The sequence below is a fragment of the Papaver somniferum genome, chromosome 2 (assembly GCF_003573695.1).
Source record: "Papaver somniferum cultivar HN1 chromosome 2, ASM357369v1, whole genome shotgun sequence".
Taxonomy (NCBI): domain Eukaryota; kingdom Viridiplantae; phylum Streptophyta; class Magnoliopsida; order Ranunculales; family Papaveraceae; genus Papaver; species Papaver somniferum.
Window position 1 is genome coordinate 146509060 of NC_039359.1, and position 27482 is coordinate 146536541.

Consider the following 27482-nt stretch of genomic DNA (forward strand, 5'->3'; position numbering starts at 1 on the left):
TTACAAGGATTCAACAAACTATTACAATGATCTCTTTGCCCTATATTTACTTTCTCTCTCTCTCTATTTCTTGACCCAGATTCACTCTAGACCCCCCCCCAGTAATGACCTCTCTCCTTTATGTAGGACTTTACATAGTGGATGACAGCTAAGAAACCCACTATTTTCGGGATCACAATGCGACACATTCGCTCATCTTCGCATAGCGTACCTCTTCGCACAGTTCTTCACACTTTACTCGTGACTTTGCTGACATCATCTGTTGCGTCATCTCAATTTTGATGTGTGCGATATTCTTCGCTTAAATTGTATTCTTTACTTCGCTTGATAACTAACGTGTGCGATATTTTACTCCTCCGGTTATTGCGCATCAGAAGGATTTTTACTAGATTTAATAATTTATGCATACGGGTATTACCAACAATGTCACTACAAACCAAACTTCATAATCATAAATTTTCTCTATTTCTTTCTTATGTGTTTCAGCATTGAGCCAAGTCTCGTCACATGCTATGCTCTAGCTAGGTTCTTTTTCGGCCTAGATGTTGAATTACCATTTAACTTTTTTTTCTTATCCACTTCTTTTCGTGACTTCTGGGGTAGGAGGAGATGGAACTTAGTTTCGTCAAATATTCTCCGATTGATCGTGTATAAACCTGTACGGCATATTTTAAAAAGGAGTTGGGACCTGGGGTAAATATGTAGCGATACTAGCGACATTTTTTATGTCCGGCTTAATGCATGAATTACTATTCTTTTACATTGGTTGGCAACAACCTCGTTGGGATATACTGGGTTTCTTTATTCTACATGGTGTGTTTAGCCGTGGAGATTAAAGTGAAGCAGTCTTTGAAGGGGAAGTGGCAGTTAAATCAATTCATTTCAGCACAGCTGGTTACTGGGTTTTCCGTATGTTCCTGCTTCGGCTTGATATTCCCTTCCGTTGAAAGATATATTTGGGTTTGAGAAAATGGCAAGCGAAGACTTCGCTAATCTCACCGAACTTCTCAAGGATGTGCTAGTGCACACCAAAGTGCTATTGGTTTGAGTGCATCTCATAATTCTATTGCTTTAATTCATGGGCTGATGGAGCTGGTTGTGGACTGCACATAAGTTTTCTCACTCTACTCTAAATTGGGAAACCATTTTCATTTTCATGTAATATATATTTTGTATATTCTCCTACTCAAATATATATTCCCGTTTTGTCCAATAATGATTAAAAAAAGGTGGATCTCGTACGCATAAGTTTCACTGTTTCAGTTACTCTCTGTTGTTAACAAAAGATAATCTATGATGCCACTGTGGTACAGCGGTAATGTCTGAGTTCAAAACTCGTTAGCACCAACTATTTTACCGATAAAAACAAAAAATAAGAATTTGTGACATAAATTGTAACTAAACAAAAAATAAGAAGATAATAATCTATGAAACTAATTTATTATGTTATTTAGCAAGTTTTAGTTGGGTTTTTTACCATCTCATAATCTTTGCACCAATTTCTTTTTTTGTAGAAACTAAATGAAAAATGCATTTGAAGCGAAATTTCAATGATCTATTCCTTTTAAAAACCCTTATATTCCTACGAAAAAATAATGCACTTAGAGAAATTAAACCTCAACATCTACTGATTTTAGTTTCAATAGTTTGTTTTCATCGATTAATTTTTAAAGTGATAGATGGCAAAGATGTTGTATGCCTCGGATTGTGTTCATTATTGGATTTAGAACTTTCAATAAGGAACATATTATCAACTGAACATTAAGGCGCTCATATATTTCGGATCACTTTCATTATAAAGGAGACGAGTATCAACAATTTTTATTTATTTGATTTTTCTTCATATTTGATTGTTGCACCCAACACTCAATCCTATTAAATGCTTTGGACGTGTATCATGATATGAATGATTAAACATGAACTATAATGATGCTATCCCATTCTACCTCTCCGAGATGAATGCGGATTGATAAGGAGAAATCATGTTTTTCAGCTGAGGTTCATGGTATTGGCCATTATTTTTGGCAATTGGCATATAGTCCCACGGGCTTAGTAGGGTGTTTCGCTTTACAAAATGGCTTTCGGCTTGTTGACTATCCTTAATTTCTCGTTTACGAGAGTCCTCTTCTATGCGAACATGACGTTGTAAACCTTCTATGTCGTAGTCAGCATGCTTAAGTTTCTTTTTGTAACCATTCCAAGAAGGTGGGAGAAGAGAAAGAATAACCCCAACAACAAAGGCAGAAGAAAGTTCAATTCCAACATCCTTATGATGATTAATAATTAGTAAAATTTCACTGATCTGGGCAATAATTGACTTACTGTCAACCATTTTAAAGTTCACGAAGTTGCTAATCAGGAATTTCTTGTTGATTGCTTCAGAAATCTTGTATTTTTTGTCAAGCGTAATCCATAATTCCTTTGCAGATGAAATACTTCAATGTGCATTGTAAACACTAGTCTCCAGGGAATCCAAAATATGACCATGAATCATGAAATCGTCTTCCTGACGCTTTTTACGTCTGGCTTTCAAATCATCAGTGTCATCGTCTTTTGGGGTAGGAATTTCCTTCAATCTGTTTCCAAGAATGTACCATAACTTGACGGTGACCATAAAAAATTTCACGATCTCTTGCCAACCAGTAAAATTCTCACCATCAAAACGTTCCAAGCGACTCAGAGTCTGGTTCATGACTTAGAAAGATTGAGCAGTTGCGATTGAAGATTCACCCTCCGTTATCGCAAAGCTATTTGTTGAAAACCGTTGGAAATTGGGTACTCAGAGGATGGAAACAAAGAACAGAAAAGAATGTTGTAACACTGAACTTCAAAGCCTTGCTATTCTTTTCAGCAAATATTTCGATCCTTCCCAAATAATTGGCGAGTACAATTGGGTAATGAAATAATTCTTTAGGATACGATGAAGCCTAACAACGTTGTCGGATTCAAGAGTTGTACTTCCCTAACCCAATCAAGAAAACACAATATGAGATTCCGATGATGCTTAGAGAGAAAACAAAACATATATTTTTCAGATGATTTCAAAAGAAAACAATCACTACCATTTATAGGGTATTTGTATCTTTTCAAGATGCATGTTCATCACCAAATGATACCTCCAATCAGTATCAATGGAGGCCTTTGGGAAAAAATGCTTCCGTTAGAATCTAAATTGTTTTGAATTTAAATCAAGTCCAACCGTTTTATACCGCCGGATAAGAAGGGCCGGCCGTTTTATAACAAAAACTGCTGGGTAAAAAGGTCCGGTCATTTTATAAAACAAACGGTCGGATAACTTATTGATATTATTAAAAATATCCAATAGTTGTTAGTGGCAATGTGCTTTTATTGCAGCGAAACTATTGGGAGACGGTAGTGAAGGAATGATTCTGTAAAACATAAAAGGGGTATTTTAGTATTATCAAGTGCACATGACTATGTATAATAATTCGCATCTTATTGGTTTTTTTTAACAGGGAGAATAAATAATTTTCATTTGTAAAGTTTTGGGTCCATGAGCGGTGACGAGAGTACAAATAATTTTCAAATTCGTACCAAACACAGCTGGACATACGTACCAGAAAACGTAATCACATATAGATGCATGAGCAGTGAGCCCTAAAGCGTTCATTAATTTCAGTTTTACAAGATTTTGATTCCGTGTGCTGTTCATGGCCTGTCTTTTTGGTTGTAGATGTCATTTGGACCATATCCGTATTTTTTTTCTCTGCACCATCTACTCCCAAGTCATCCTGTTGTGCATGTTTAAAAAATAGGTTCTTCCGACGCAACGCTTCATGTGCCAATTCCGTATCACATATATATAGCTGGTTGTATTCTGGATTCTTGTTTTTGGGAGGTACCAGGGAACCAATTTTGTGATAGTTTTGTCCCTGAATTCTATACGTTCAGGGTCTCCTATCTCTCCTATTATGTTTTTTTTATCAAATCTTGCTCCAGTTGAGGTAAATGCAAGCATAAAGTTGTATGCTCTGATCAAGTTCCTAAACTTCCTTGACAGCTGTCCACCATTAAAGTCTAACAATCTCTTTAGATATTATGGGGCATCTCTAAGAAGAGGGAGTTTGGCATTCCCTTTAGAACAACATATACTAAATTCGGGGTTAACAGCTAGCGCTTCCTTTAGACCTATCTTGGTGCCAAACCGTAGCACCACAGTACTTGCAAGTATGATCTGGTCCTCCAAAATAAGATTTCTTAATACCCAATACTGTGAAAACGGCACACATCGGAGAAATATCATTAGCATTCTATTTTAAGTGGCCCCAAAAGATAATTGAACTTATATTTGTTGGTTAAAAGAACAAACTGGATCTTACATATAGAATGTTCGACTTCCATGTCTGTAAACCGAGGCAGCTCATCCTCATCTGCGCTGTGGTCGGAACTTGATTCCAATGATATCGCTTCATCAAATAGCAACCGATGTTGTAATGCTCTCTTAGCATCGAGCTTTTCCTTCCGAATCTTCCTTTTCTCTCTAGAAAGTTCCTTTTCATTCATTGTTCATAACAATAATACTTATTAGTTGTTATTATTGCATACATGTTTCGTTATTAGGTAGTTTCCTCCGTTACTGGACTAATGTTTAAAAATGGACCTTTGTACACTGTATGAAAGAAACTAAGAACCATTTATACACAAATCTTCTTAGTTTATAATAAAAATTGAAGTTTACATCATGATATGTAATGTCGTAATTTTAATAATCTTAATACCTCAAAATAATAACAATCGTATCCAAAATAAAATAAAATAATACCTGCCAGTTGGCTGCCATAGTAATATAGGAAATGCTGCATAAGAAGTAAATGCTTCTGGAATGGTTTTTTGCGTCTAATTATGGCTTTCCATAAATAACGATTATGGGGTGCTCCCAGTTTCGTCAACAATGGGGTAGACTTCACAGTAACTGCAGTTCCACGCCTTCCTCTTCTAGTGGTACACACCGTTGCAAATATGATCTTCATGAGTTACTGTGGCTAGGAAGATGGGAGAAAAAGGAAGAGTAAAGAAGAGAATAAGGAAGATATAGATTTAGCAGAAGATAATAAGGAAGATATAGATTTAGCAGAAGATTAGTACGAATAAACTTTAGTATAGCGTAAAGTTGAGAATAAGGAAGATATAGATTTAGCATATATTTTAGTTAGATGTAGATTTGGCGAGTAGGTTTTAACCACCCACCCATGTTGGAAGTTAAACCAAGATATGATGAAGTTTGGCTTTGGATCAACAAGTGTTATTAACACACGCTGAGAGGATCAATAAGTATTGTTGACACAATATGAAGAAGAGGTGTGATCAACTACTGCAGTTGATGCAGTCAGTTTGGATCAACAAGAGAAGTTGACACAACGTGTCATATTTAGAAGTCGATCTAACTTGAGAAGCAAGTTGAGACGGTTGCTGGTTTTAGAGTTTTACTATGTTTAGAGTTTCTTTGTGTTTCTAGAAGTGTGCTTTATTTAGAGTTTGATTTTATTAGGAAAGTACTTTGAGTAATCGTCAAGTTTGTGATACTATAGGTAGGCTATTGAGCCATAAGAATTGTACATTGAATTTTATTATCAATGTAGACGATTATTTGCTTCTGTGTGTACTCTCCTCTCTCTTGCTCGATCCTACATTTGGTATCAGAGCAAGGTGAGAGGAAGAGAGAGAAGAGGGAGAAAGTTAGAGAAAGTTAAAGAAGTTTTTTGTTTTTGGTAGAGAAGTTGGTTGCGCAAAGTGTTGGTGTTCCTCAAAGCTATTCTCATGTACGTCATATACATGAAGAATCATGGAATTTTGTTGCAGCCGAAGCTAGTTATGAAGTTGGTGACGCTGATACCCTAACAAGTTTAAGTAAGCTGCAGACTAGGGTATTTGAATTGTTAACAGTCTAGGGTATAGATGGAGAAATTATACATTGAATGAAATTGGTGATCGAACAAGAAGCATGATGTCATCCAAATAGATATGAATGAAAGACATGGATTCAAAGTAGTTTGGAGTCTGTGATGATTGGGTGAAAAATAAGGTGAAATCACTACCATGGATTCATCATCAGAGTTGACTTGAGATTCGCAGAAGAAGAACTAGGAACTAGGGTTCCTGAATTGCAGAGTGGATGTTGTTGTTGAATCAAGATGAAGAACTGAATATGTTTCCGGTCCGTTTGTGAGAAGTTTGCATGATAAAAACAGAGGGAGTTGTTCTTGATACCAAGGTGGACCTTGCAGCTGGTTTGTTGTAAGGTTTTTCGGTTATATACAACGAGTTGTGTAGGGATGTCCGTAAGAAAAAATCAAGCGGAATTCAAATCAAGAATAGAGAGTTACCTGATGGGCTGGAGGAGTTGTGAAGTTCAGATGGAGATTGGATTAGTGTTAGAAAGAGTAATAGGTTTGCTGTAATTGGAGGCGATTCTGAGATGGAGCGAAGCAGAAGCAGAGTTGATGCTGGTAGTTGCAATGGCCGGATGGTATTGTGGAAGAACTGAGGATTGAGAAGCTGGATGATGATTCTAGGACATATGTGTGTCTCGAGAGGACTGTTGTAGGAAGTGAGGATGCTCGAGTTGTACAAGGACATGGAATCAAGGTTGTTACTGACATTATTGGCAGTAGATGTTGACAGTGGTGGCGACAAGAGGGCTTGACTGATAGAGGAGTAAACAAAATCGGGAAGAGAACTTCTATAGAAACTTGAAGGAATGTGTAGTTTGAATTGGAGTTGATTGCGAAGTTAAGAAAAGGAAAGTCTACAATTAAAGAAGAACAAGAAGGTTTGGTATTTTTCCAGTGACGGAAAGACGGTGAAGAATGATATTTTGGAGATATTTTAGGGTTACGGGAGTCGGGGAGAAGTACTAAAAAAATGTTATTGATAGTTAGTAACAGTATGTGATGGGTGTTACAAAGGTTAGTGTCACAGTTGCAGACGTAATAAAAGAAAGGGTCACAGTCTGTGACAGTAAGCGTGACAAAAAGGTTATGACAGTACATGAGCGGGACAGTCTGAAAGGCGTTATGAAAAGTTGTGAAAGGTAGTTTGCAAAGACTACTGGTTGATGTAGCAGAGCATTGAAGGTTTTTGTAAGGTAAAGAAGCTTTGGGTGAGTGGTTGATTCCAAAGGTTAGGTCATGGATTCGAAATTAAAAAAAAATAAAAAAATTAAAGTTGGTATTGCAATCGAGAGAAGGACTGGTACAGTTTGATGGTGTTGAATTTGAATTCAAGGACTTTGAATGACAAGGAATGTTGGTGATGTTTGAGCTTAAAGGAGGATAGTAGCATGTTGGAGTTTAAACTCAAGCATGTTGAAACAAAGGTGTGGTTGAAAAGTTTGTGGCAGAAACTTGGAAATCCTATAAAGTGTGGCAGACTTTGTAAAGATAAGTTATACCTTGTGGCAGAAGCATAACAAGAGAAAGCTTGTCAGAGAATCTTGAAGCGTAAAGAATTGTAAAATGACTGGAACAAAGAAATAAAGATGAAGAAACAAAGAAGAAAAGAGAATAAGAAACAACAAAAAGGTTGTGAAGAAAGAGAAGTAATCACAAGGAGGTGATGAGAGAAGTAAAGACAACAATATTGGGTGAAAATCCCATGAGTTAACAACAATAGTGAGTTAAAATCCCATGAGTTGTAGAGAAAAACAATAGTGGGTTAAAATCCCATGAGTTGTGATCGTGAAGATATAGCAAGGTATGCTTGAGAAGAGGCGTCACAAGGATGTGATCGTGAAAAGTGAAGCAATCCTAGTGTGGGGATTAGAGAAGAGAAGTGAAGCAATTCCAGTGTGGAATTAGTGTTTGGCCGAGTTGATGGAGGTTTAAGTTTTTGTGTTTGGTTAGCAAGTTGAATAGAGCACAACAGTAGTGTTTCTAGCTTGTTAAGGATGGTGTTCCGTTGCGATAAAGAAGAACGTGAAAAGAAATTTGTGACGGTTGCTATGGTATGATAGTAGTGAGTGTTTGATGATTTACTGTTAAGTAAATGAAGAAGATTGATTTGTTAGGTGAGTTGCAGTTGGTGTTGTGGTTTTTGAATTGAGTTTGTTGATTGACGGAATTTCGGTGGATCATGAAATTGGGATAAGCTATAATTGAGTATCAAGGAGTAAGGGTTAGTTGGTGGCATCTTGGAAGATGAGAAAAGACAAAAACGTGTTAACGTTTATCAATGAAAGAAGAGGAATAGAAAATGAGAAGAAACAAGGACGTTCTGACGTCAATCAATGGAAGAAGCTAAGGAGTAGAAGAAGGTTATGAAATTCTTGTTGAATGATATCTTGTTTTAAGGGAGGATCTTGGAAGTTAAACCAAGATATGATGAAGTTTGGCTTTGGATCAACAAGTGTTGTTGACACTGTCTGATAAGATTAATAAGTATTGTTGACATAGTATGAAGAAGAGTTGGGATCAACTACTGCAGTTCATGCAGTCAGTTTGGATCAACAAGAGAAGTTGACACAGCGTGTCATATTTGGAAGTCGAGCTAACTTGAGAAGCAAGTTGAGACGGTTGTTGGTTTAGAGTTTTACTATGTTTAGAGTTTCTTTGTGTTTCTAAAAGTGTGTTTTATTTAGAGTTTGATTTTATTATGAAATTTCCTGATTGATCGTCAAGTTTGTGAGACTATAGGTAGGATATTGATCCATAAGAATTGTACACCGAATTTGCTTATCAATGTAGACGTTTATTTGTTCCATGTGTACTCTCCTCTCTCTTGCTCGATCCTACATTTGGTATCAGAGCAAGGTGAGAGGAAGAGAGAGGAGAGGGAGAAAGTTAAAAAAGTTTTTTGTTTTTGGTAGAGAAGTTGGTTGCGCAAAGTGTTGGTGTTTCTCAAAAGTTTAAAGAGCTACGAGAGTTTAAGAAGAAGCTCAAAGTTATTCTCTTGCTCGATCCTACAACCCCAAACCGTGTGCTGCAAAAAACATCTAAAATATATCTAAACCCAAGATTTTTATTGGTCTATATACTCTCAAGTGGAGCCAGAAGCTCTAGAATTCAAGCTTTGTTCAGTTTTCAACCACAACTCTCTATTTGGACTCAAATTATATATACAACAATTACGGATTCATCACGAGCACGATAAAACGAGAGGAGAGCAAGAAGAGAGGACAAATATTGCATCAGTTAAATGGGCCTAGAAATAGCGTCTCTGCTTATTAAGTTAGCTGGGTACCAAGTTATCACCAAACGTAAAATCATTTTTCTTGGTCGGAATAACTAGCATGATTCTTATATACACTAACAGGGAAAGCTGAATCTGGTGCTACGCTAAAAGGTAATTGGTGATGCAAATAACATCGTAACCAAGGAAATATTGTGCATTTGTTAATATTACTAGCATTTTACCCTTCTGCATCACTTTGGTCAATCAATCTCATCTGTTGATCAGAGGGAATACAAAATCAACAGTTTTCGTGAGAAGATAACTTGTCATAAAAAAATTGATACCAAGCAGAGGCAAGAGTGACACCAAATGTAGATACCAAAGATACAATTCACCATGTGGATGAAGGATAAGACCCGTGTCACTCAAGGGAATCCTGCCGAAAGATCTTTCACTACTCCCCGAAAATCCTCGTCAGTGACTTGTCAAATCAAGTCAAGGGCGTCATTATTATGTGACTGACGAAATGAAAAACCATGTGCGAGATATCATATTAAGGCGAGGTAACTCACTTGAAGAGTCTAAGTCGCGAAGGATCAATTGGAGTGCCCGGCAAGATACCAGACACGAAGTAAATATTGGAGAAATAAGGTTACTTGGCTGAAAAGATAAATGGCGAAGTCAGTAAATTATAGAGCAAGAAAAGAGACAGCTGACCCGACAAATGCCCAAAGTTTTCAGCGAAAGAAAGGGGAAAAATGATCTGGGCGAAGTATAAAGCATCTCCACGAGATACTGGCGAAGAAAAATGAGTTGTACACCACTAAGGTTGATTGGTCTATAAATAGGGGTCCTTGGGCAATGTATGAGGGACGAATTCTTGGTTAAGGGAGAGCTTTGGTTAGAATGTGAAATTAGGGTTTCCTTGTACTAAAAAAACGTGTATCTTTCACTACTTTGAATGGTTAATCAATGAAGAATTTCTTATCCAATACCTTTATCATGTCTTAGATCTGTTTCTTCTCTTACTTGGGTGTGCTACTGGGTTTCCGGTAGTTACATTTTGGCGTCCAGAAACAGGGACTTAGATCGGGGATTCATCCTCATCTAAGATTTTCAGAAAGGTTGAAATTGCTTTAAGATTGTAGAAGTTACAGATTTCGGCGAGTCGTTTTAAAATTAGGGTTTGAAGATCTTAAATGATTCATTCGTAATCAACAATGTTTTTAAACTCGTACGATTCACGAGTCAAATCGTATGAGTCGAGTCATAAATTTTCATTTCGATTCAAATCGCCTGTGTGAAGCGTTTGACCCACGAATCGTACTAGTCAACGCTGGTCTACGCTTCAGACTTTTTTATTTTGCAAAAATGACGCTGGTAGGGATTGAAACTGCGACCTTAGGTCCACATAGCAACACCCCAACCATTGAACCATGGCTCATTTTGTGATTGGTAAGGCATTATCATTTTATTTATAATAAACTTGGAAAACATATGTAATTTTTGTTGAGATTTTCACCAATTCATTTGTTTTTATAGGTAAATATATGATTCAAAAATGGACTATGAATCTACGATTCACGATTTAACATACGATTCGATTCAAGGATTCTCAAAAACGATTCACGATTCGATTTACGATTTAAAAACCTTGGTAGTCAAGACTAGAAATCTAGGAGAGAGTGACCCTTGGGTATTGCATCGGAAGATTGAAGGCAAGAAATTAGTCGAAAGAGGTCGAACTAAAGATTGGTTGATGGCCAAGACACCATATCGGGAAAAACACGTGATAGAAACGAGGAGGAGCAAGCGGTTGGAGGCACGGAGAGAAGAGATGAAAGCAAAGGAATCAGTTGTAGATGGAGAAAGCATCGTAAATCGGCGTAAAGGCAAGGTGGAAGAAGATGTTGAACTTACGAAGGGACCGGTCCAAATCAGGAAAGCTAGGGCTATTGCAAAAAGAGGAACGAGCCGGGAGAAAAGGGAAAGGATGTTGTTTATGAGAGCATGATGTTGGAAGAACCGAATAAGGCATCCCGTTGGGAGAAAGGGCGAGCAAGGTACAGATCTGAGAAGCAAGTTGGGACCGTAAAGCAAGGAGGTCAGGTGACGCGATCGGATTACAAACGCGGCAACAAGGTGAAGATGGGAAACTTGCAAGAAGAAGATACAAGTTCAGAAGCGATAACAGCTTCGTCTCAAATGAAGATTACGCAACAAGGAAATGATCTATGGGAAAGTTGCAAGAAAGATGGGCAAAGTGCATAAGGAAGAACGCAGAGAAAGAAGCTGCTGGAAGGATATGACCGGGAAAGAGACCTGAGGAGATTACTGCTGGAGGCAAGGTGTGAAAATCAAAGGCTAAAATACGAAGAGGAAAGGAGGCGCGAGGTCGAGAATAAACGCAATAAGAGCGAAGGAAGCATTTACGAAGTAAGAGGAAGAACTATTGATCATGAGATCTTACGGGAGATGCTAGGTATGAGAATAGAGATGAGAGGCTCGCTAAGGGATAGGAAAGCGCAACGGGCGAGGGAAGACGTGTCAACCACATTGGCTCGTGGAAAACAAAGTCCACGAGGTGATAAGGATAGATGTTGTGAGGCAACAAAGCAAGGATCAAACGCGTTAGCATGGACCGAGTTGAAACTCCCAGGACTTAATACAACGGTAGAAAGTATATGGAAGGAAGTCATATTGACCGAAGAGATCCCAGCCCCACCAAATCTAGGAAGGGATCCACAATTGATGAAGAGGGATGATGAGTTTTTCCGATATCATTTCTTTCACAGCCACCATACGATCAATTGTAGGAACGTCCGGAGGATCATACTTCGTCTCATTAAACAAGGAAAGAGCGCACACTACGTGAGAGAGCAGAAGCTTCCACCGCCACCGCAACACGACTACCATAGGAGCCAGACAGAGAGGCATCGGATCGAAATAAACGAGGGGATGTGGAGGACTGGATGTAACTTCATAGTGCATTCGAAGGAAGACATTCAGAATTTCCATGACAACGTGCTCTCAAGAGTATACAAAAGGGACTACGAAGGAAATGAGATAATCCCTATGGTGAAGGGGAAACCTCTGGAGGAATGGAAAAAAGGGGATATATCGTCCTCGGAGCAAGATGCACCAGAGGAAGGATCGCGCACAAACTCCTTGGTAATCACCTTGGCTATTGGCGAGATCTCACGAGGAAAAGGGTATCGAAGCGGTAAGGGAAAGATCTGGGCTATGGACAAGGTCTTAGTGGACATGGGAATCTCGGTGGACGTCCTTTTCTACCATGCGTTCAAAGCTTTGGGATATGAAGATTCTGATATGGTGCCCTCGGCGTATAATCTATACGGATTCAATGGGGTGGCAACAAAACCATAGGGTGAAATATGCGTGAAGAACTTTGCAGGTGAACTATAGACGGAAGTTACTGTCAATGTGGTGTACGTGGAGTCGCCATATAATGCCCTTATGGGCAGGCCATGGATTCATGGAATAAAAGGGGTTGCATTGACTTACCACCAGGCGATACGATTCCCGATGCCGAGTGGGATTGGCGAAATAAAAGGAAATTGGGGAGACGTGAAGGACAACGGTGAGAAGGACATTGAAAACTATGAGGAAAGACTGAAAATGAGGAAGGAAAGAAAGAAGAGCGTATTGGAGTCAAAGAAGGAAAGGGAACTAATGATATACATGATCAAGGCAAAGGAAGGATGGGCGATACCCAGTGAAATACCCGAAAAGGAGGGTGACCCGATACTAACATTGAAGGAACCAACCGCGCTAAACGATCCAATTATAAACTTCGCAGCTGTAGAACCAACGAAGTATATAAATTTGGTACTAACGAAGAACCGAAAATAATGAATATTGGACGAAGATGGAAACCGACGAAGAAATGAGGTTAATCCAGCTGCTATGTGACAACCGCAAAGTATTCGCGTGGGGCATGGACGAATGCCGGGAATTGGCCCACGAGTAGCATGTCATAAATTGGATCTGGATCCAACAATTAAACCAGTAAGACAGCGAATAAGGAAGATCGCGACCACCTACCATGAGCAAATCGAAAAGGAACTTCAGAAGATGATGGATGCATGTATCATAAGACCAACAAAATATCCGAAGTGGATTTCGAATATGGTGATAGTACCGAAGAACAATAATGGGATAAGGATATGTATTGATTTTAGTAATTTAAACAATGCATGTCCAAAGGACAGCTTCCCTTTACCCAATATCCCACAAATGGTGGAATCGGCGGCAGGATATAAAAGACTCTCCTCAATAGATGGATACTCAGGGTACAACCAGATACCTTTAGACGAGGAAGATCAAGAACATACATAATTATTTGCTCTAAGAGGGCTGTATTGTTACACGAGAATGCCATTCAGATTAAAGAACGCATGAGCCACATACCAACGGATGGTAGAGAAAACTTTTGCAAAATGGGTGCATACAACATTGGAGGTATATGTGGACGACATTCCCGTGAAAACGAAGGACTTAGGGGATCACGTGGAAGATTTAAAGGAAATATTTGAACAAATTAAGAAGTACAAAATGAAGATAAATCTGGCGAAATGCATTTTTGGAGTTGAATCACCGAAGTTCTTGGGACATATAGTTTCAAGCAAAGGAATCGAGGTAGACCCAGCTAAAGTACAAGCCATATTAGAAATGTCGTCACCTACAACTATAAAAGATGTGCAGAAACTAAATGGGCAGTTAGCAGCTCTAGGAAGGTTTATTTCAAGATCTTCGGATAAATGTAAATATTTCTTTGACATTTTGAAAAAAGGTGCAAAATTTTCTTGGACACAAGAATGTGATCAAGCGCCGCAAAACATCAAAGAATACTTAATCAAATTGTCAATACTACAAAAACCAGGACTAGGGGAAAATTTACTTATTTGTCTCGCAGCAACACCAAATTCCCTTAGTGCAGTCTTACTTCGGACAGATGAAGGTGTACAGAAGCCGATATTTTACGTAAGAAAAACATTCAACTCAGTATAAAGGAACTACCCAAAGATCGAAAAATTGATACTAGCACTGGTATACGCGTCTCGAAAGTTACGAACTTATTTCCACACTCACAAAATCAAAGTTCTGACAAGAGTACCTATAAAATCAGTCTTGAAGAGCTCGAATCGGGTGGGAAGAGTCGAGAGATGGAATACCCAGATCGATTTGTTTGGGTTAAAATACGAAGTTCAGACTTCCACGAAGTGGCACATCATTGCAGAATTCCTGGCTGAATTCCCGTCAGTAGAAAATGGAGTAGAGGAGATGATGGACATAGATGAAGGACGCCCGGACCCAAAGGATCTTCTACAATAAATCCACCCTCGAAGATGGGAGATATTCGTTGATGGGTCTTCAAATATCTCCGAATGAGGTATGGGGATAGTATTCACTTCGCCGGCAGGGGCCAAAATTGTGTTTTGCTTCCGCTTAGAATATAAGACAACTAATAATGAAGCCGAATATGAAGCAGTGGTACAAGCTTTGAGAATCGCGATCGAAATGGGATTGGAAGACGTAAGGATTACCAGCGATTCACAGTTGGTAGTTCGCCAAATTGAGGGAAGGTATAATGCGGTTGATCCAGTGATGCAAAAGTATTTACAACTCGTGAAAGAGTATTCTGCTGAGATAAAAAACATAATATGGAGGAACATAGGCCAGGACAATAACAGACATGCAGATGCTCTTGCCTTTATAGCTTCAATGATTGAAGATCCGAAAATTGGACATATCCAGATCGAACAGTTAGTACATCCATCAGTGAGTAAGGAAGAGAAGGAACTGAGGGTTATGATCATTGAAGCGGGAGATAAGGAGATAGACGACAACGATTGGCGAGCTCCTATCTACAACTATTTGAAGAAAGAAAACCTCCCGCGAGATAGGCAAGAGGAAAATAAGATTAAAAGCAAAGCCACGAATTACGAGGTGAGAGAAGGGATACTGTATAGAAGGTCATATATGGGCCGCTTGATGAGATGTTTGTCGCAGAGAGAGGGAATATAGATTATGAAATCGATTCATTATGGAGACGTTGGCAACCACAACGGGACCAGATCCTTAGCTCACAAGACGAGGACACAAGGTTACTTCTTGATAGACGCATTTATGTGTCTATTTTGTTCTCAATATTCTGTATTGTTAGACTCGATTAAGTACTTATTGTGTTATTTTGTGTTTTTGTAGATGTTTTTAGAGAAATAAGCCTTTGCGGCGTAATGAGCTCGAAAAGTAGTGTTTTACACCCCAGGATAATGTACCGGAGGCACCTCAGAAATGCACCGGAAGCGTCCCAGAAATGTACCGGAGGAACCCAGAAAATTACTATTTCCACCCCAATTGCTAAAGATACACCCGTACAGAATTAGGGGGAGGACACTTTTCTTCTCATAATTCAAATTTTATTTTTGGCGGGAAAATATATTCTATCCCTGGGAGATTTTCAAATTGATTTTGGATGGATTTGTGGAGAGACTAAATGGCTGGAATTAATTGGGTCATATCTATTGAGTATAACAAGATTATTCTGATCGTTGGAATGAGTTAAATTTGGCTAGAATCCGCTAAATTTCAATCGAGAGTTAAACAGGGAAGATACGCTCGCTCTGTGAGAGGAATTTTTGGGAAGTTTTGTGGACTAAATGGGGAAGATATCTGATATTCTTAAATGTTTATGCAACTATGGAAGTATTACAACTCATATGCGCAGGCAGAGGGGATGGAGAAGATCATATCTCGGCTGACAGTGAAGAAAATGGAAAAAATATTTTCCGAGTAATGGAGAATTATATGGAGTGGATGAGCGAGATTTGATGGGTCTGTTGGCTATAAATAGGTTGCTGGGGTTGAGCAGAGAGGGTGTCGAGAGTTTGGGGTCGAGAGGAGGTCCAGAGAAGCAGAAATCAAGAGTTGATGAAACTCTGTTGCTGCTACTGCTGCTGATGAAGAACATCAAGAACACGAAGAACGGACCTGCTACAACAGTCGTTTTTCTACAGTAATAACGACTTATGCCTGTTGGTCGTACATTAGGCAGTCTTATTTTCCACAGCGTTTGCGACACAGCGGCAACAGTCTTATTTTTTCACTGAGGGTCGTAGTTCTATGGTTTTATTGTATTTCTCATATTCTCATCATTTGTAAACCATTTTTGAGCCATAATAAATTATTGTGAGAGCATTTTTACTATGATGAATTAAACCCCTACACTGGGACGACGGAGGAGGCCGAGCTTCATACATGGGTAATTTTATTAATTCTTTTTAAGACTTTTGCATTAAAAATTAATTGAAATATGATTTAATTAAATTGGGTGTTATTTGATTAGATGGGTCATGCTTAGCTTAGGTGATTTGATGTTCCATGCTTAACATTTACAATCAATGTTTTGAGAATCTACTTTGGCAAAATAAGAGTCCATATATGTTTTGAGCGATTATTGTTGAGAATAAATCATTGAGCCCTATGTTATGAAGATTGGCCGAATCATTAGTCCCAGTACCTCTCTACCAATTTGTAAATATTTTTGTATATAATTTTTATAAATCTAAAAATCCTTCACCTTCACAAGTCTTAGAGTTCGAACCATCTTTACCACTACTACTACAACCCCCATTAAATCATTAAATCATTTTGGCGCCGCCGTCGCGGATTTGTGCTTAGGTAGAATTTTTAGGTTTAGTTTTTTTTACTATCATTTGTTCCTTTTTACGTTTTTTTTTTTTGTATTTGATTTACAGGTTCGAAGTGGAATACTAAGGACTTGGGAACAAAAAGCTTAAAGCTAAAAGTTAGAAGAGAAAAAAAAAAGACATAATTTTTTTTTAGGATTTAATTTTTATTATTATTATTATTATTATTATTTATTTTTTTTTATTTTTTTTTGTATATAGCTTTTATTTATTTATTTTTAGAATTTGTAAATAGGCTTTATTTTTCATAATTTTTGTAATTTTTGGACTTTTTATTTGGACTTTATTCTGGACAATTGGAGTTTATTCTTTTTTTTAACCCTACGGAAGGGTATTATTAAAAAAAAAATTATATAAACTGTGTGCAGGGAAGGACGACGATTACTATATCATCTCGTCCCCTCGGGTTCGTACATGACATAGGAGTCGTGGCCCGAGTCGACTTCAACGGTTCATCCCCCGTCTGGTACGGAAGGTAAGTCCATCGAAACACTCGCGAATCTCCTGTAAGCGAGTTACTGTATTTCTTAAGGTGATTCATTGATTGAGGACGAATTTGGACTGTTTTTAAATTCCTAGTCAAGGGCAAGGCCTGGCCAATACAAGATAAGGGTTCAGATTTCATCACCGCTCCCTTCTTGCCCGCCTTAGGAAAACGAAACCTAACGCGAACCCAAGCTTAAAACTTGACTAGAACGAGACCGATAGGGTATCGCGCTTATCAGGAAAAATTTTCGAAGGATATTGGTTACTTTCTTAAGCACACCTCGAAGTTCATGATGGTTTCTGTGAGTTGAATGCGTGACAGCGCCGCCTTGTGATAGCAGTGAGGCCTTGGGTATCAAAGCTCCACTGAGCTTCCCTCGCCTCAATTCAACTTACTTTGACTCGGATTGATTCCAGAGGGGTTTGCTTAAATTGTAACGAATTCCCCTTCGAGAGATAGAAGCAAGTCTAGAAACAATCTAAGTGGAGCCATCATGCTTGTTGTTTGCTAGATTTTATAGGTTTGATTTGGTCGAGTCAGCCTTGTTTGTGATTGTGTAGATTTCCCTTGCAATTAAGAATGTCGAACTGGTACGATAGAAGCCAATACAATGATTATCGACCTGAATTTGAATATGGACATCATCCTTTTTATGACCATGTTGGGAATAGTGGTTGGGAACGCTATCCTTTAGAAGGATATGGGTCATACCCTGGTGAGCCCAATTACTATCCACACATGCATCAGTCTTACGAGCAAGAATATTATAGTACTAGTTCTTCGTCTCTAGAGGATACAATCAAACTATTGAAAAGTAGTCCTTTTTATGATCCCTCTGTTCCTATTCCTCCTTTAGAAGAGTCCCTCAGGGAGTTAGCTGAGTCGACGCGTAAGTTATCTGAGATGAATAGTGTAATTATAGACGAAAGAACTACAGTAATGAGTGAACTTTCTATAGAGGAATCCCTCAAGCTGATGGCTGAGACGAACGAAAGACTTGCTCGAAATAGTCTTACTTTCCAATATAGTGTTTCCAATAATACCCTTAAAAATGAGGATAGTTATTTTCATAATCAAGATGACGAGGTTAGAATTGGTAACACTACTTGTTTTGATGAGGTTCGATCTTTTTCATGTTATTATGATGAGGATAGTGTTGATGGAGAATCATACTTATGTAGGAATAGTGATCAGGAAATGGTTACTCCAATTGAGCTTTACAATGATAATATTATTTCTAGTTCAAATCCAAATAATTTTAATAATTATTCACCTATTCAAAAGGATTTGAGGATTTGACTAGAGATACCCTCGTTTTAGACGATGTAGTATGTCCTGTTTACAAAGCCGATAATGATTTATAGGAACGAGTTTATTCTGAGAATAATGTTTTAGAGTCTAGCGATTTAGAAACAATAGTCTTAGACGAAGAAGATGAACTCGTAGAGATGAGTGAGGATGAACCTGACTTAGAAGAATCAATTGACCATTTCCAGGAATCTGATGACCTAGAAATTAGGGAAGTTGTGACTAGTCTTTCCAGAGACACAGAAAACTCTAAGTTTGGGGGTGATTATCATTCTCCGTGTGCTTTAACTCTTAGAAAGTACCCTCTTTTAGGACTTGACATTTGTGCCTCAACCATCTTACAAGATTATCTTCATACACGTTTTCCCGAACCTAATGATGTCCAGAAAGAAGCTCAGTTGTTAGAAACCCATCCTCTGGTTGATGTGGTTAACCCAGGCTATGATACCAAGATTGACTTTGTTTTCCCACCAAAAAATTTTCAACCAATTGTGGGAACTTTTGATTTTAAGATGTGTCGGTTATTAAGTTTTGAGACTAAACCTAATCACTTTAGGATATTAGGGTCGACACATTTTCTTAAGGAAGACCACCTCTTTCATTGTGGTCTGCTGTGTGAGTCAAATATGACTGACTTAGAGGATCCCAGTAATTCAGGTTGTTGTTATGTGCTTATAAGTTCTTAGTTGAGTTTTTACAGACTCTAATACCTGAACCGGATCTTAGCTTTGAGGATATCCAACCGATGAAAACCTGTTATCTAGACCCAGTTATAGAACCTGAACCTGAGCCACAACTAGATGTAGTTGTCTTAAACAAGGGTATGTTCGGTATCTTTTTGATCTGTTGCAGTTTCCTCTTCTTGTGGGTAATAATTTTTGATCCAGATGACCCACAATTATTCCGACTACTTCTATATGATTCTATAAGGTGACTAATTCCTTTTGATGTCTAGCTGAAGACTTTAAACTTAGCACTTCTTGGGAGGTAACCCAATCTCATGCGACACGGTAACATCTTTACTTATCTCTTTTGCTTCTATTGGTAACAATTTCTCCTTGTTCATGCTTTTAATTTCATCTTTAGAACATTGAGGACAATGTTAGCTTTAAGTTTGGGGGTATGGGAAAAACTTTTTAGTTGCACTTTTGAAACTTCTAGCGTCACATGGTATCCGGTTAGCTAAGTTTACATACTGTTTCTCACCGAAAAGATAGAAATTGGAATGCTAGAGATAACAACTTATTGAGACATTAGAGAAAAAGACATTGAGATCTTTGAAATTCAGGAGAGAACTTGTTCCTTTTAGAGGTAACCGTGATGGACCTAACCATACATGATGGAAAGGCAAGTAGGTCAGGAAATGCCAAAAAGACAAAGCAACCTCACAATGTAGTCTTAGTTACTGGATTGCGACTCTCTCTCAGTAGAAACTTATCATCATCAAAAAGCGGAGCGACATCAAAATCTATGAAGAAAGTTGAAGACATTTTAGGTTTAGAAGCAACAATAGAAAAGAATAATTCAAAAATCAAAGTTGAAGTTATAAGAGCAAATGATATAAGTTGTTAGAATCCATGATACCAAGACATCACAAGTTGCGAAGATCCAAGTTTTGAAAGTCCTTCTCTCATGGCCGTGTAAATTGTTGTCTTGTAATTTTTGTCTCCATAAAAAAAAATGAAAACAAAAAGAAAAAAAGAAAAAAAAAAAGAATAAAAAAAATGAAAAAAATCATCGTTACGTTTTTTTTCTTCAATAAGGCCATAGGGAAGAATAAATTTATAAGTCAAGCAAGAAATCGAAGAGAAGATTTAATTGTCAAGGTTATATGAGGTTCGAGAGTTTATCATCAACAGTTGAAGACCGAAGAAGGCGTTGTTTCTACTGAGCACTGTGAGAGAGTCGAAGAAAGATGCATTTTGGTTGCTTTGTTAGTCTGCTTTAAATCTGGCACAAGATCTTTCTAGCAATGGTTTAATTCATCACATGTAATTAGTCCAGCTATGTAGCAGATGTCCCTCTCATTTTTATCTCTCTCCTAATCTTATCCAGCTGTAAAGCAGCGGACGCATCTTAAATGATTAATGATTTAATGGGGGTTGTAGTAGTAGTGGTAAGGATGGTTCGAACTCTAAGACTTGTGAAGGTGAAGGATTTTTAGATTTATAAAAATTATATGCAAAAATATTGACAAATTGGTAGAGAGGTACTGGGACTAATGATTCAGCCAATCTTCATAACATAGGGCTCAATGATTTATTCTCAACAATAATCGCTCAAAACATATATGGACTCTTATTTTGCCAAAGTAGATTCTCAAAACATTGATTGTAAATGTTAAGCATGGAACATCAAATCACCTAAGCTAAGCATGACCCATCTAATCAAATAACACCCAATTTAATCAAATCATATTTCAATTAATTTTTAATGCAAAAGTCTTAAAAAGAATTAATAAAATTACCCATGTATGAAGCTCGGCCTCCTCCGTCGTCCCAGTGTACGGGTTTAATTCATCATAGTAAAAATGCTCTCATAGTACAAATGATGAGAATATGAGAAATACAATAAAACCAGAGAACTACGACCCTCAGTGACAAAATAAGACTGCTGCCGCTGTGTCGTAAACGCTGTGGAAAATAAGACTGCCTAATGTACGACCAACAAGCGTGAGTCGTTATTAATGTAGAAAAACGACTGTTGTAGCAGGTCCGTTCTTCGTGTTCTTAGTGTTCTTCATCAGCAGCAGCAGCAGCAACAGAGTTTCATCAACTCTTGATTTCTGCTTCTCTGGACCTCCTCTGGACCCCAAACTCTCGACACCCTCTCTGCTCAACCCCAGCAACCTATTTATAGCCAACAGACCCATCGAATCTCGCTCATTCACTCCATATAATTCTCCATTACTCGGAAAATATTTTTTCTATTTTCTTCACTGTCAGCCGAGATATGATCTTCTCCATCCCCTCTGCCTGCGCATATGAGCTGTAATACTTCCATAGTTGCATAAACACTTAAGAATATCAGATATCTTCCCCATTTAGTCCACAAAAATTCCCAAAAATTCCTCTCACAGAGAACTCGAGCGTATCTTCCCTGTTTAACTCTCGATTGAAAGTTAGCGGATTCTAGCCAAATTTAACTCATTCCAACGATCAGAATAATCTCGTTATACTCAATAGATATGACCCAATTAATTCCAGCCATTTAGTCTCTCCACAAATCCATCGAAAATCAATTTGAAAATCTGCGAGGGAGAGAATATATTTTCCCGCCAAAAATAAAATTTGAATTATGAGAAGAAAAGTGTCCTCCCCTAATCCTGTACGGGTGTCCCTTTAGCAATTGGGGTGGAAATAGTAATTTTGGGGTGGAAATAGTAATTTTTCTGTGTTCCTCCGGTACATTTATGGGACGCTTCCGGTGCATTTCTGAGGTGCCTCCGGTACATTATCCTGGGGTGTAAAACACTACTTTTCGAGCTCATTTCGCCGCAAAGGCTTATTTCTCTAAAAACATCTACAAAAACACAAAATAACACAATAAGTACTTAATCGAGTCTAACAATATAGAATATTGAGAACAAAATAGACACATAAATGCGCCTATCACTTCTGGCCATACATGACCAAGGACGCAAAAGACATCTCCACGAGATGCGAAGCATGCCAAAGGTATGGGAAAAGGATACATGCTCCGTCCACTAGCTTGAACTCTGTATTGAGTTTCTGGCCATTTGCCATGTGGGGAATAGATATCGTAGGACCATTTGTAACAGGAACTAAGCAGAGACGATACCTAATAGTGGCAACAGACTATTTTAAGAAATAGGTTGAAGCCAAAGCACTGCAACACACGAGAGATGGAGATGTATATGATTTCATCCTTGAGCATATTATATGTAAATTTGGGATACCGGTCCTAATTGTTTCGGACAATGGAAAGAAATTCGAAGGGGATAATGTGAGAATGCTATTCAACGCCTTTAAGATCCAATCTGGGAAGTCGACTCCGCTATACCCGCAGAGTAATGGGAAAGCATAGGCCACGAACAAGACATTAGCATCCACACTAAAGAAGAAGTTGGAAGGGCACCATAAAGGATGGTATGTGTGAGCAGATCCAAAATGTGCTATGGTCTTACAGGACCACTAGACGTACGAGACGCCACCTGAATGCCTCCTTTTTGTTTAACATATGGAATGGAGGCAGTCTTGCCGGTCGAGGCCACTCTCCGGACAACCAGGAGAGAAGCGTGGGAAAAATGGCTAAACACGGATTTAATACTCGCAAAATTAGATGACCTCAAAGAAAACAGAGAAACTGCGTTACAGTATATGAAGAACTATCACCAAAGATTGTCACGAGAATATAACAAGAGAGTGAAGGAACGAAGTTTCATGCCAGGAGAACTTGTTCTGCGAGAGATCCACCATACCAAAGGGGATCGAGAGGAAAGTTGGAACCCACGTGGGAAGTCTCGTACATCGTGAAAAGAGCGGTTGGAAATGGGGCATACGAATCGTCAGACTGAGAGGGCAAAGGCACAGACACGTAAGGGAAGATAATATACGACGAAATCGAAAGACAAGAACGAAAGATGGATCACCCTTGGAACCTTGTGTATATCAAGAAGTATTATCCATGAATGAAGTTGTAATGCCAAAAGAAAATTTTTAGTTGAACAAAGATTATTAATAAAATATCTTTCGTGTTTAATTTACATATCGGCGAAATATGACATACGAAACATGCAAGTAAGACCTCAGATTAGGAGGCGAATAATATCCACGAAATGAATGGTTTCCAGGGAAACTTAAACCCTTCGCCCAGGAAGGCTGAGAATCCACGGCATGCACCCTAGTTCGCATGAAAGTGCAAACTAACGCATGTCGTGAACAACTCTCAAAAAGGAAGCTAGAGGCAATGAGAAGACCTATCCGCTGAGGGTCCCTTTTATGATGGCCTTCGGTAAGGAGTGCGGAGTATGACCAAGGCGCCGGCGTATTCAATTGAGCTGCGGGTGCCTGGGACGTCTGGAGCATTACCGACCATGACCGTATGGCAAGTCTTGGCTACAAAGCACTCGATCCTAAATAAACCTCACTTAGGGTGTGACTTCGTAACCCCAAGCCATATCGGCAAAGGGGATAAGAAGTCACGAAAAAAATTGAATGTTGTAATAACTGGATGGGAGGAGACCAACATGCATGTTAGGGTTAACCTCCTTGAAGGGGCAATCAAGGGGAATATAAAGGGATGGCACCCTCCAGATTAGGGAGCTGCATGACCAAAAAAGACGGCAATGTCATGGGGCTAACATTCATGGGAATGGCTAGGCTTGTCACATTGTCGCAAAATGGGGTTCATAAAAAGTGTTAAGACGAGGTAGATGGATTATTATTCGAAAGAATAATAAGCACCTGACACTTCGTCGACTCAAGATCCTTCAAAAAGGATGAGGCACCATAAGACCTTAAGTAGGAGGCGCAATAAGACCTCGTAGAGCAACAAGTAACAAAATTTTATCTAAGACAATTCGAGTTAAGAGATCCAGCAAGGAAGACAATTAGAGAAACAAGTAACGGAGAAGGTAAACCAAAAAGCAATAAAGGAAAAACTACCAAGATCATCTAATAACAAATGATAATCTGACTGGTATGACTCTGTCTTGGTCAGCTAATGCTTAACAAGAACAAGAGGCAAGTATATACTTTTATATTTTGTGTTCTTCTTTAGCATTATCTTCGCAAGACTCAAATTTTCAAGTATATACTTGACACATAAGGCGAGCAAAATAAGGACAATAGCATTACTCACAATGACACAATGGAGGCGTGAAGTAGAGGCATTTACATTATTCACAAAGAGAATATCTTCTGCCCCAAGCTTGGGAGCGCCCAGTCAAAATAAATATAGAAAAGCTTACAACATTAGTCTTCTTCCTCGTCATCACCACCCGATTCTTGGGAACATTGGCGAAGACCAGTCCTGACATTGCCATCTTTCTGAGTTAAAGGGATCTTGCCTTCAGAGTCATTAACTTGGAGATCTTCGTCCGTTTCTGTTTCCTCATCAGTATAAATTGGCTAATTAGCCACAAGTTCAGGTTCGTCATTAGAAAACACCTCAAGCTCTAGGGGCACACGAGAAATACCGCGAGAATCACAAAACTCATTAAAAAGTTTGACCTTATCATCCTGAGAATTTCTGCGAATTTTATTCGCGATCGTGGATGCATCCTTTATCATGGTATCGATATCTTCATTGAAATATTGAACGTCCTCTTGGAGAGTAGACACCTTCATAAAAAGATCATCCTTCTCGTGAGACAAAAAAGAAACCTGCTCCTTAAGCTTTTGCTCAGACCCTAAAAAAGCAGAGGAAGACAATGTTAAAAAGGGAGAATAAGCACGTTACTTTTGAAAGAACTAAGGCAATGTTAAAGCAATTCAAGAAATAGAACCTACCAGGAAGCTCACTTATTTGCTTCTCCAAATTGGATGAGTTCCTTCTCTCATCTGCGAGTTGTCCCTTCAGTTGGGAGACTTGAGCACTAGCCTTCTCTAGTAATTCGTGGGACGCGCGAAGTTCCACGAGATGAGCCACGTCCCGATTGTGCCCCTAAATTGAAGATATATCAATAAATTCTGAGAAATATGGAAGAGGGAAAAAATTCGGGCTTAACGTTTTAAACTCACCAAACCCATAATGGCGGCGCGCTGCTGCAAGGAAAGGTTCAAAGAAGCATTCACTATGAAGGATTGATCCTCAGCCAAGAAGGTATCAGAACTGAAAGAGGCTAAAGACTCGGAAGCAACAGACCTTAGAGCAGGGTTCTGACGAGTAGAGATGAAGGTCTCCCTTAAGAAATCCATGTTAGGGATATAACATGGATCCTCCACTTCGTGAGCTTTGTTTTGGCCATCATCCTTGGGCAGTTCATGTAAAGACCCTCAAGCTCGTCAACGCTATTAGGCCAGTCAAGTCACGATTTAGCCGCTAATGAATGAATTATATTAACACGAATATTAATTAATAGAAATTAATATAACAATAATTTAGATAAGAAATTAGTATCGATAGATAGATCTCGAAAAGTTACGCGAAGTAGACTACTCGAACGTGTCATTCGCTTATCAAACGAAGAAGAAATCATCAGATATGTAAGGAGGGTAAAATTATAATTATATTTAGAAGCCGCCTGGCTGCCAGCGGGTGTACCAGTAATTTTCCCCTTTGTATTATCGACACCTAATCGAGAAGATAAACTCGATTTTTATTTCTTCTTCTTCATTCTTTTTTCTTTCTTTATCTCTCAATTTTCTTCTCCTTCCTTCCTCTCGCTCTCTGTCCTTCATCTTGATTTGTTTAATGAGAGAAGATTTAAGTGTCGAGTTAAGATGAATTGGTGATGAAGTAGAATCGACAGGGAATCAGTTGTTGCTGCTATGGATTACAAAGATAAAGAAGAAGAATATGATTATGTGAATCTGGAAGAGAGTTAAGAGTTAGGGTTGCTGATTTTGTGTTGAACCGAGAGTGATATCGAGTTGTAATAATTGGAGATTAAGAGGGTTGTCGATGAATTGAGGAGATGAAGCTGTTCTGATGAAGAAATAAAAGAAAAGGTAAATCAAAAACTTTAATAAGGGTTTTCTTTGAATTGATGATTATTTCGTTTAGTTTGTGGTTGAAAGTCGTAAATCTTTCGTGGTTTAGTCTTAATTGAAGTTGGGTTATGTGTTTGTGATTTAATTTCAGTTCTTAGGAAATATAAACTCTGATTAGGGTTTTACTGAGAAGATTGGGGTTTGGGTTTGTCTTAATTGGGATTATTGTTAGTGATTTTGATATGGTGAGGCAGTTGAAGTAAGGATATGGTGTTGGTTGTTATAGCTGAGCTGTTGGTGAAGCTGAGGTGAATGGAAGTAATGAAGATGTTATTGTTGATGCAGCTATGGAGATAATGCTACTGAATTAGTAAAGCACATGATTTTGGAGATGGTGTTGATACCAAATCGGTTGCTGGTGCAGGACAAGGCAGAGAAGTTGAGTTGAGTATAGTATGGAGCTTTAGTTATTTGTTAGGGTTGTATTAGATCACATGGAGGAAGGAAAGATGTGTTAATAATGAAGTAGTAATGAAGTGGTTTAGATGAGTTGTAGATGATCTGGGATGCAAGCTGAGGTGATGTTGAATCATGAGATAGACTTGTTGGTGGTTGTAATTGAGTAGGGTGATGTTATACAGTACAAGGAAAAGAACTGAGCTGAAATTTAAATGATTGACTAGGATTGTTGGGCTTCAGCTGTAATTCGGGATACTAGTGTGGTGCAGGTCATGTTAGATGATTGCATAGCAAGTTCATCAAATTGAACTGGTGATGAAGTCAGTTAGATGAAGATGTAGTTGAAGTTATCAAGATATAGTGATGTAGAAGATGTTGAGACATATAATGGTTATGCAGATGCGAATGAAGTGAACTTGTGTAAGAAATTTGAGAAAGACGATATTTCAGTTGAAGCTTAGATGATAGAGAAGTGGCTGAGTTTCGTATTGAAGTTGTTTCTCAGTAGTGGTGATAAATGTAAGAGCTGGTAGTTGGAGTTAGAGTTGGTAGTTGCAGATGGAACAGATTTATTTTGGAATTACAAAGAATGGTTGGTTGATGTAATGGTGCTTGTATGAATGATAGTCATACTGGAGTGGCACTTCATGAAGCTATGATATTGTGGTGTTTGAGTTGAAACAAAGAAGAGATAATTAAGTTGTGTACTTTTGCAATGGGGTTTAGAAATGCATTTTTTGAGTCTTGGCA

General features: G+C 38.4%; 1 protein-coding gene and 1 long non-coding RNA gene across 2 annotated transcripts; one reads left to right on the forward strand and one right to left on the reverse strand.

Moving 5' to 3' along the window:
• Positions 1-24453: 24453 nt before the first annotated feature.
• Positions 24454-25901, reverse strand: LOC113349378 (coiled-coil domain-containing protein 136-like). Its single transcript, XM_026593348.1, has 4 exons — positions 25766-25901; positions 25362-25631; positions 25131-25284; positions 24454-25030 (listed from the first exon to the last, which is right to left on the reverse strand). The coding sequence occupies exons 2-4, from the start codon at positions 25536-25538 to the stop codon at positions 24750-24752; spliced, it is 612 nt and encodes a 203-aa protein (XP_026449133.1). The 5' UTR covers positions 25539-25631; positions 25766-25901; the 3' UTR covers positions 24454-24749.
• A 264-nt stretch (positions 25902-26165) lies between these two features.
• On the forward strand, positions 26166-27482 carry LOC113349379. The gene is made up of 2 exons (XR_003360126.1): positions 26166-26291; positions 26425-27482. It is a non-coding gene; the product is annotated as an uncharacterized LOC113349379 (long non-coding RNA).

Bases quoted from the DNA above. Each gene is read 5' to 3' on its own strand.
- LOC113349378 (XM_026593348.1), bottom strand. From the start codon at position 25,538: ATGGATTTCTTAAGGGAGACCTTCATCTCTACTCGTCAGAACCCTGCT. The intron at 25,285-25,361 runs GTGAGTTTAAAA...TCTTCAATTTAG, and splicing joins GCGCCGCCATTATGGGTTTG to GGGCACAATCGGGACGTGGC. The intron at 25,031-25,130 runs GTAGGTTCTATT...CTGCTTTTTTAG, and splicing joins GCAAATAAGTGAGCTTCCTG to GGTCTGAGCAAAAGCTTAAG.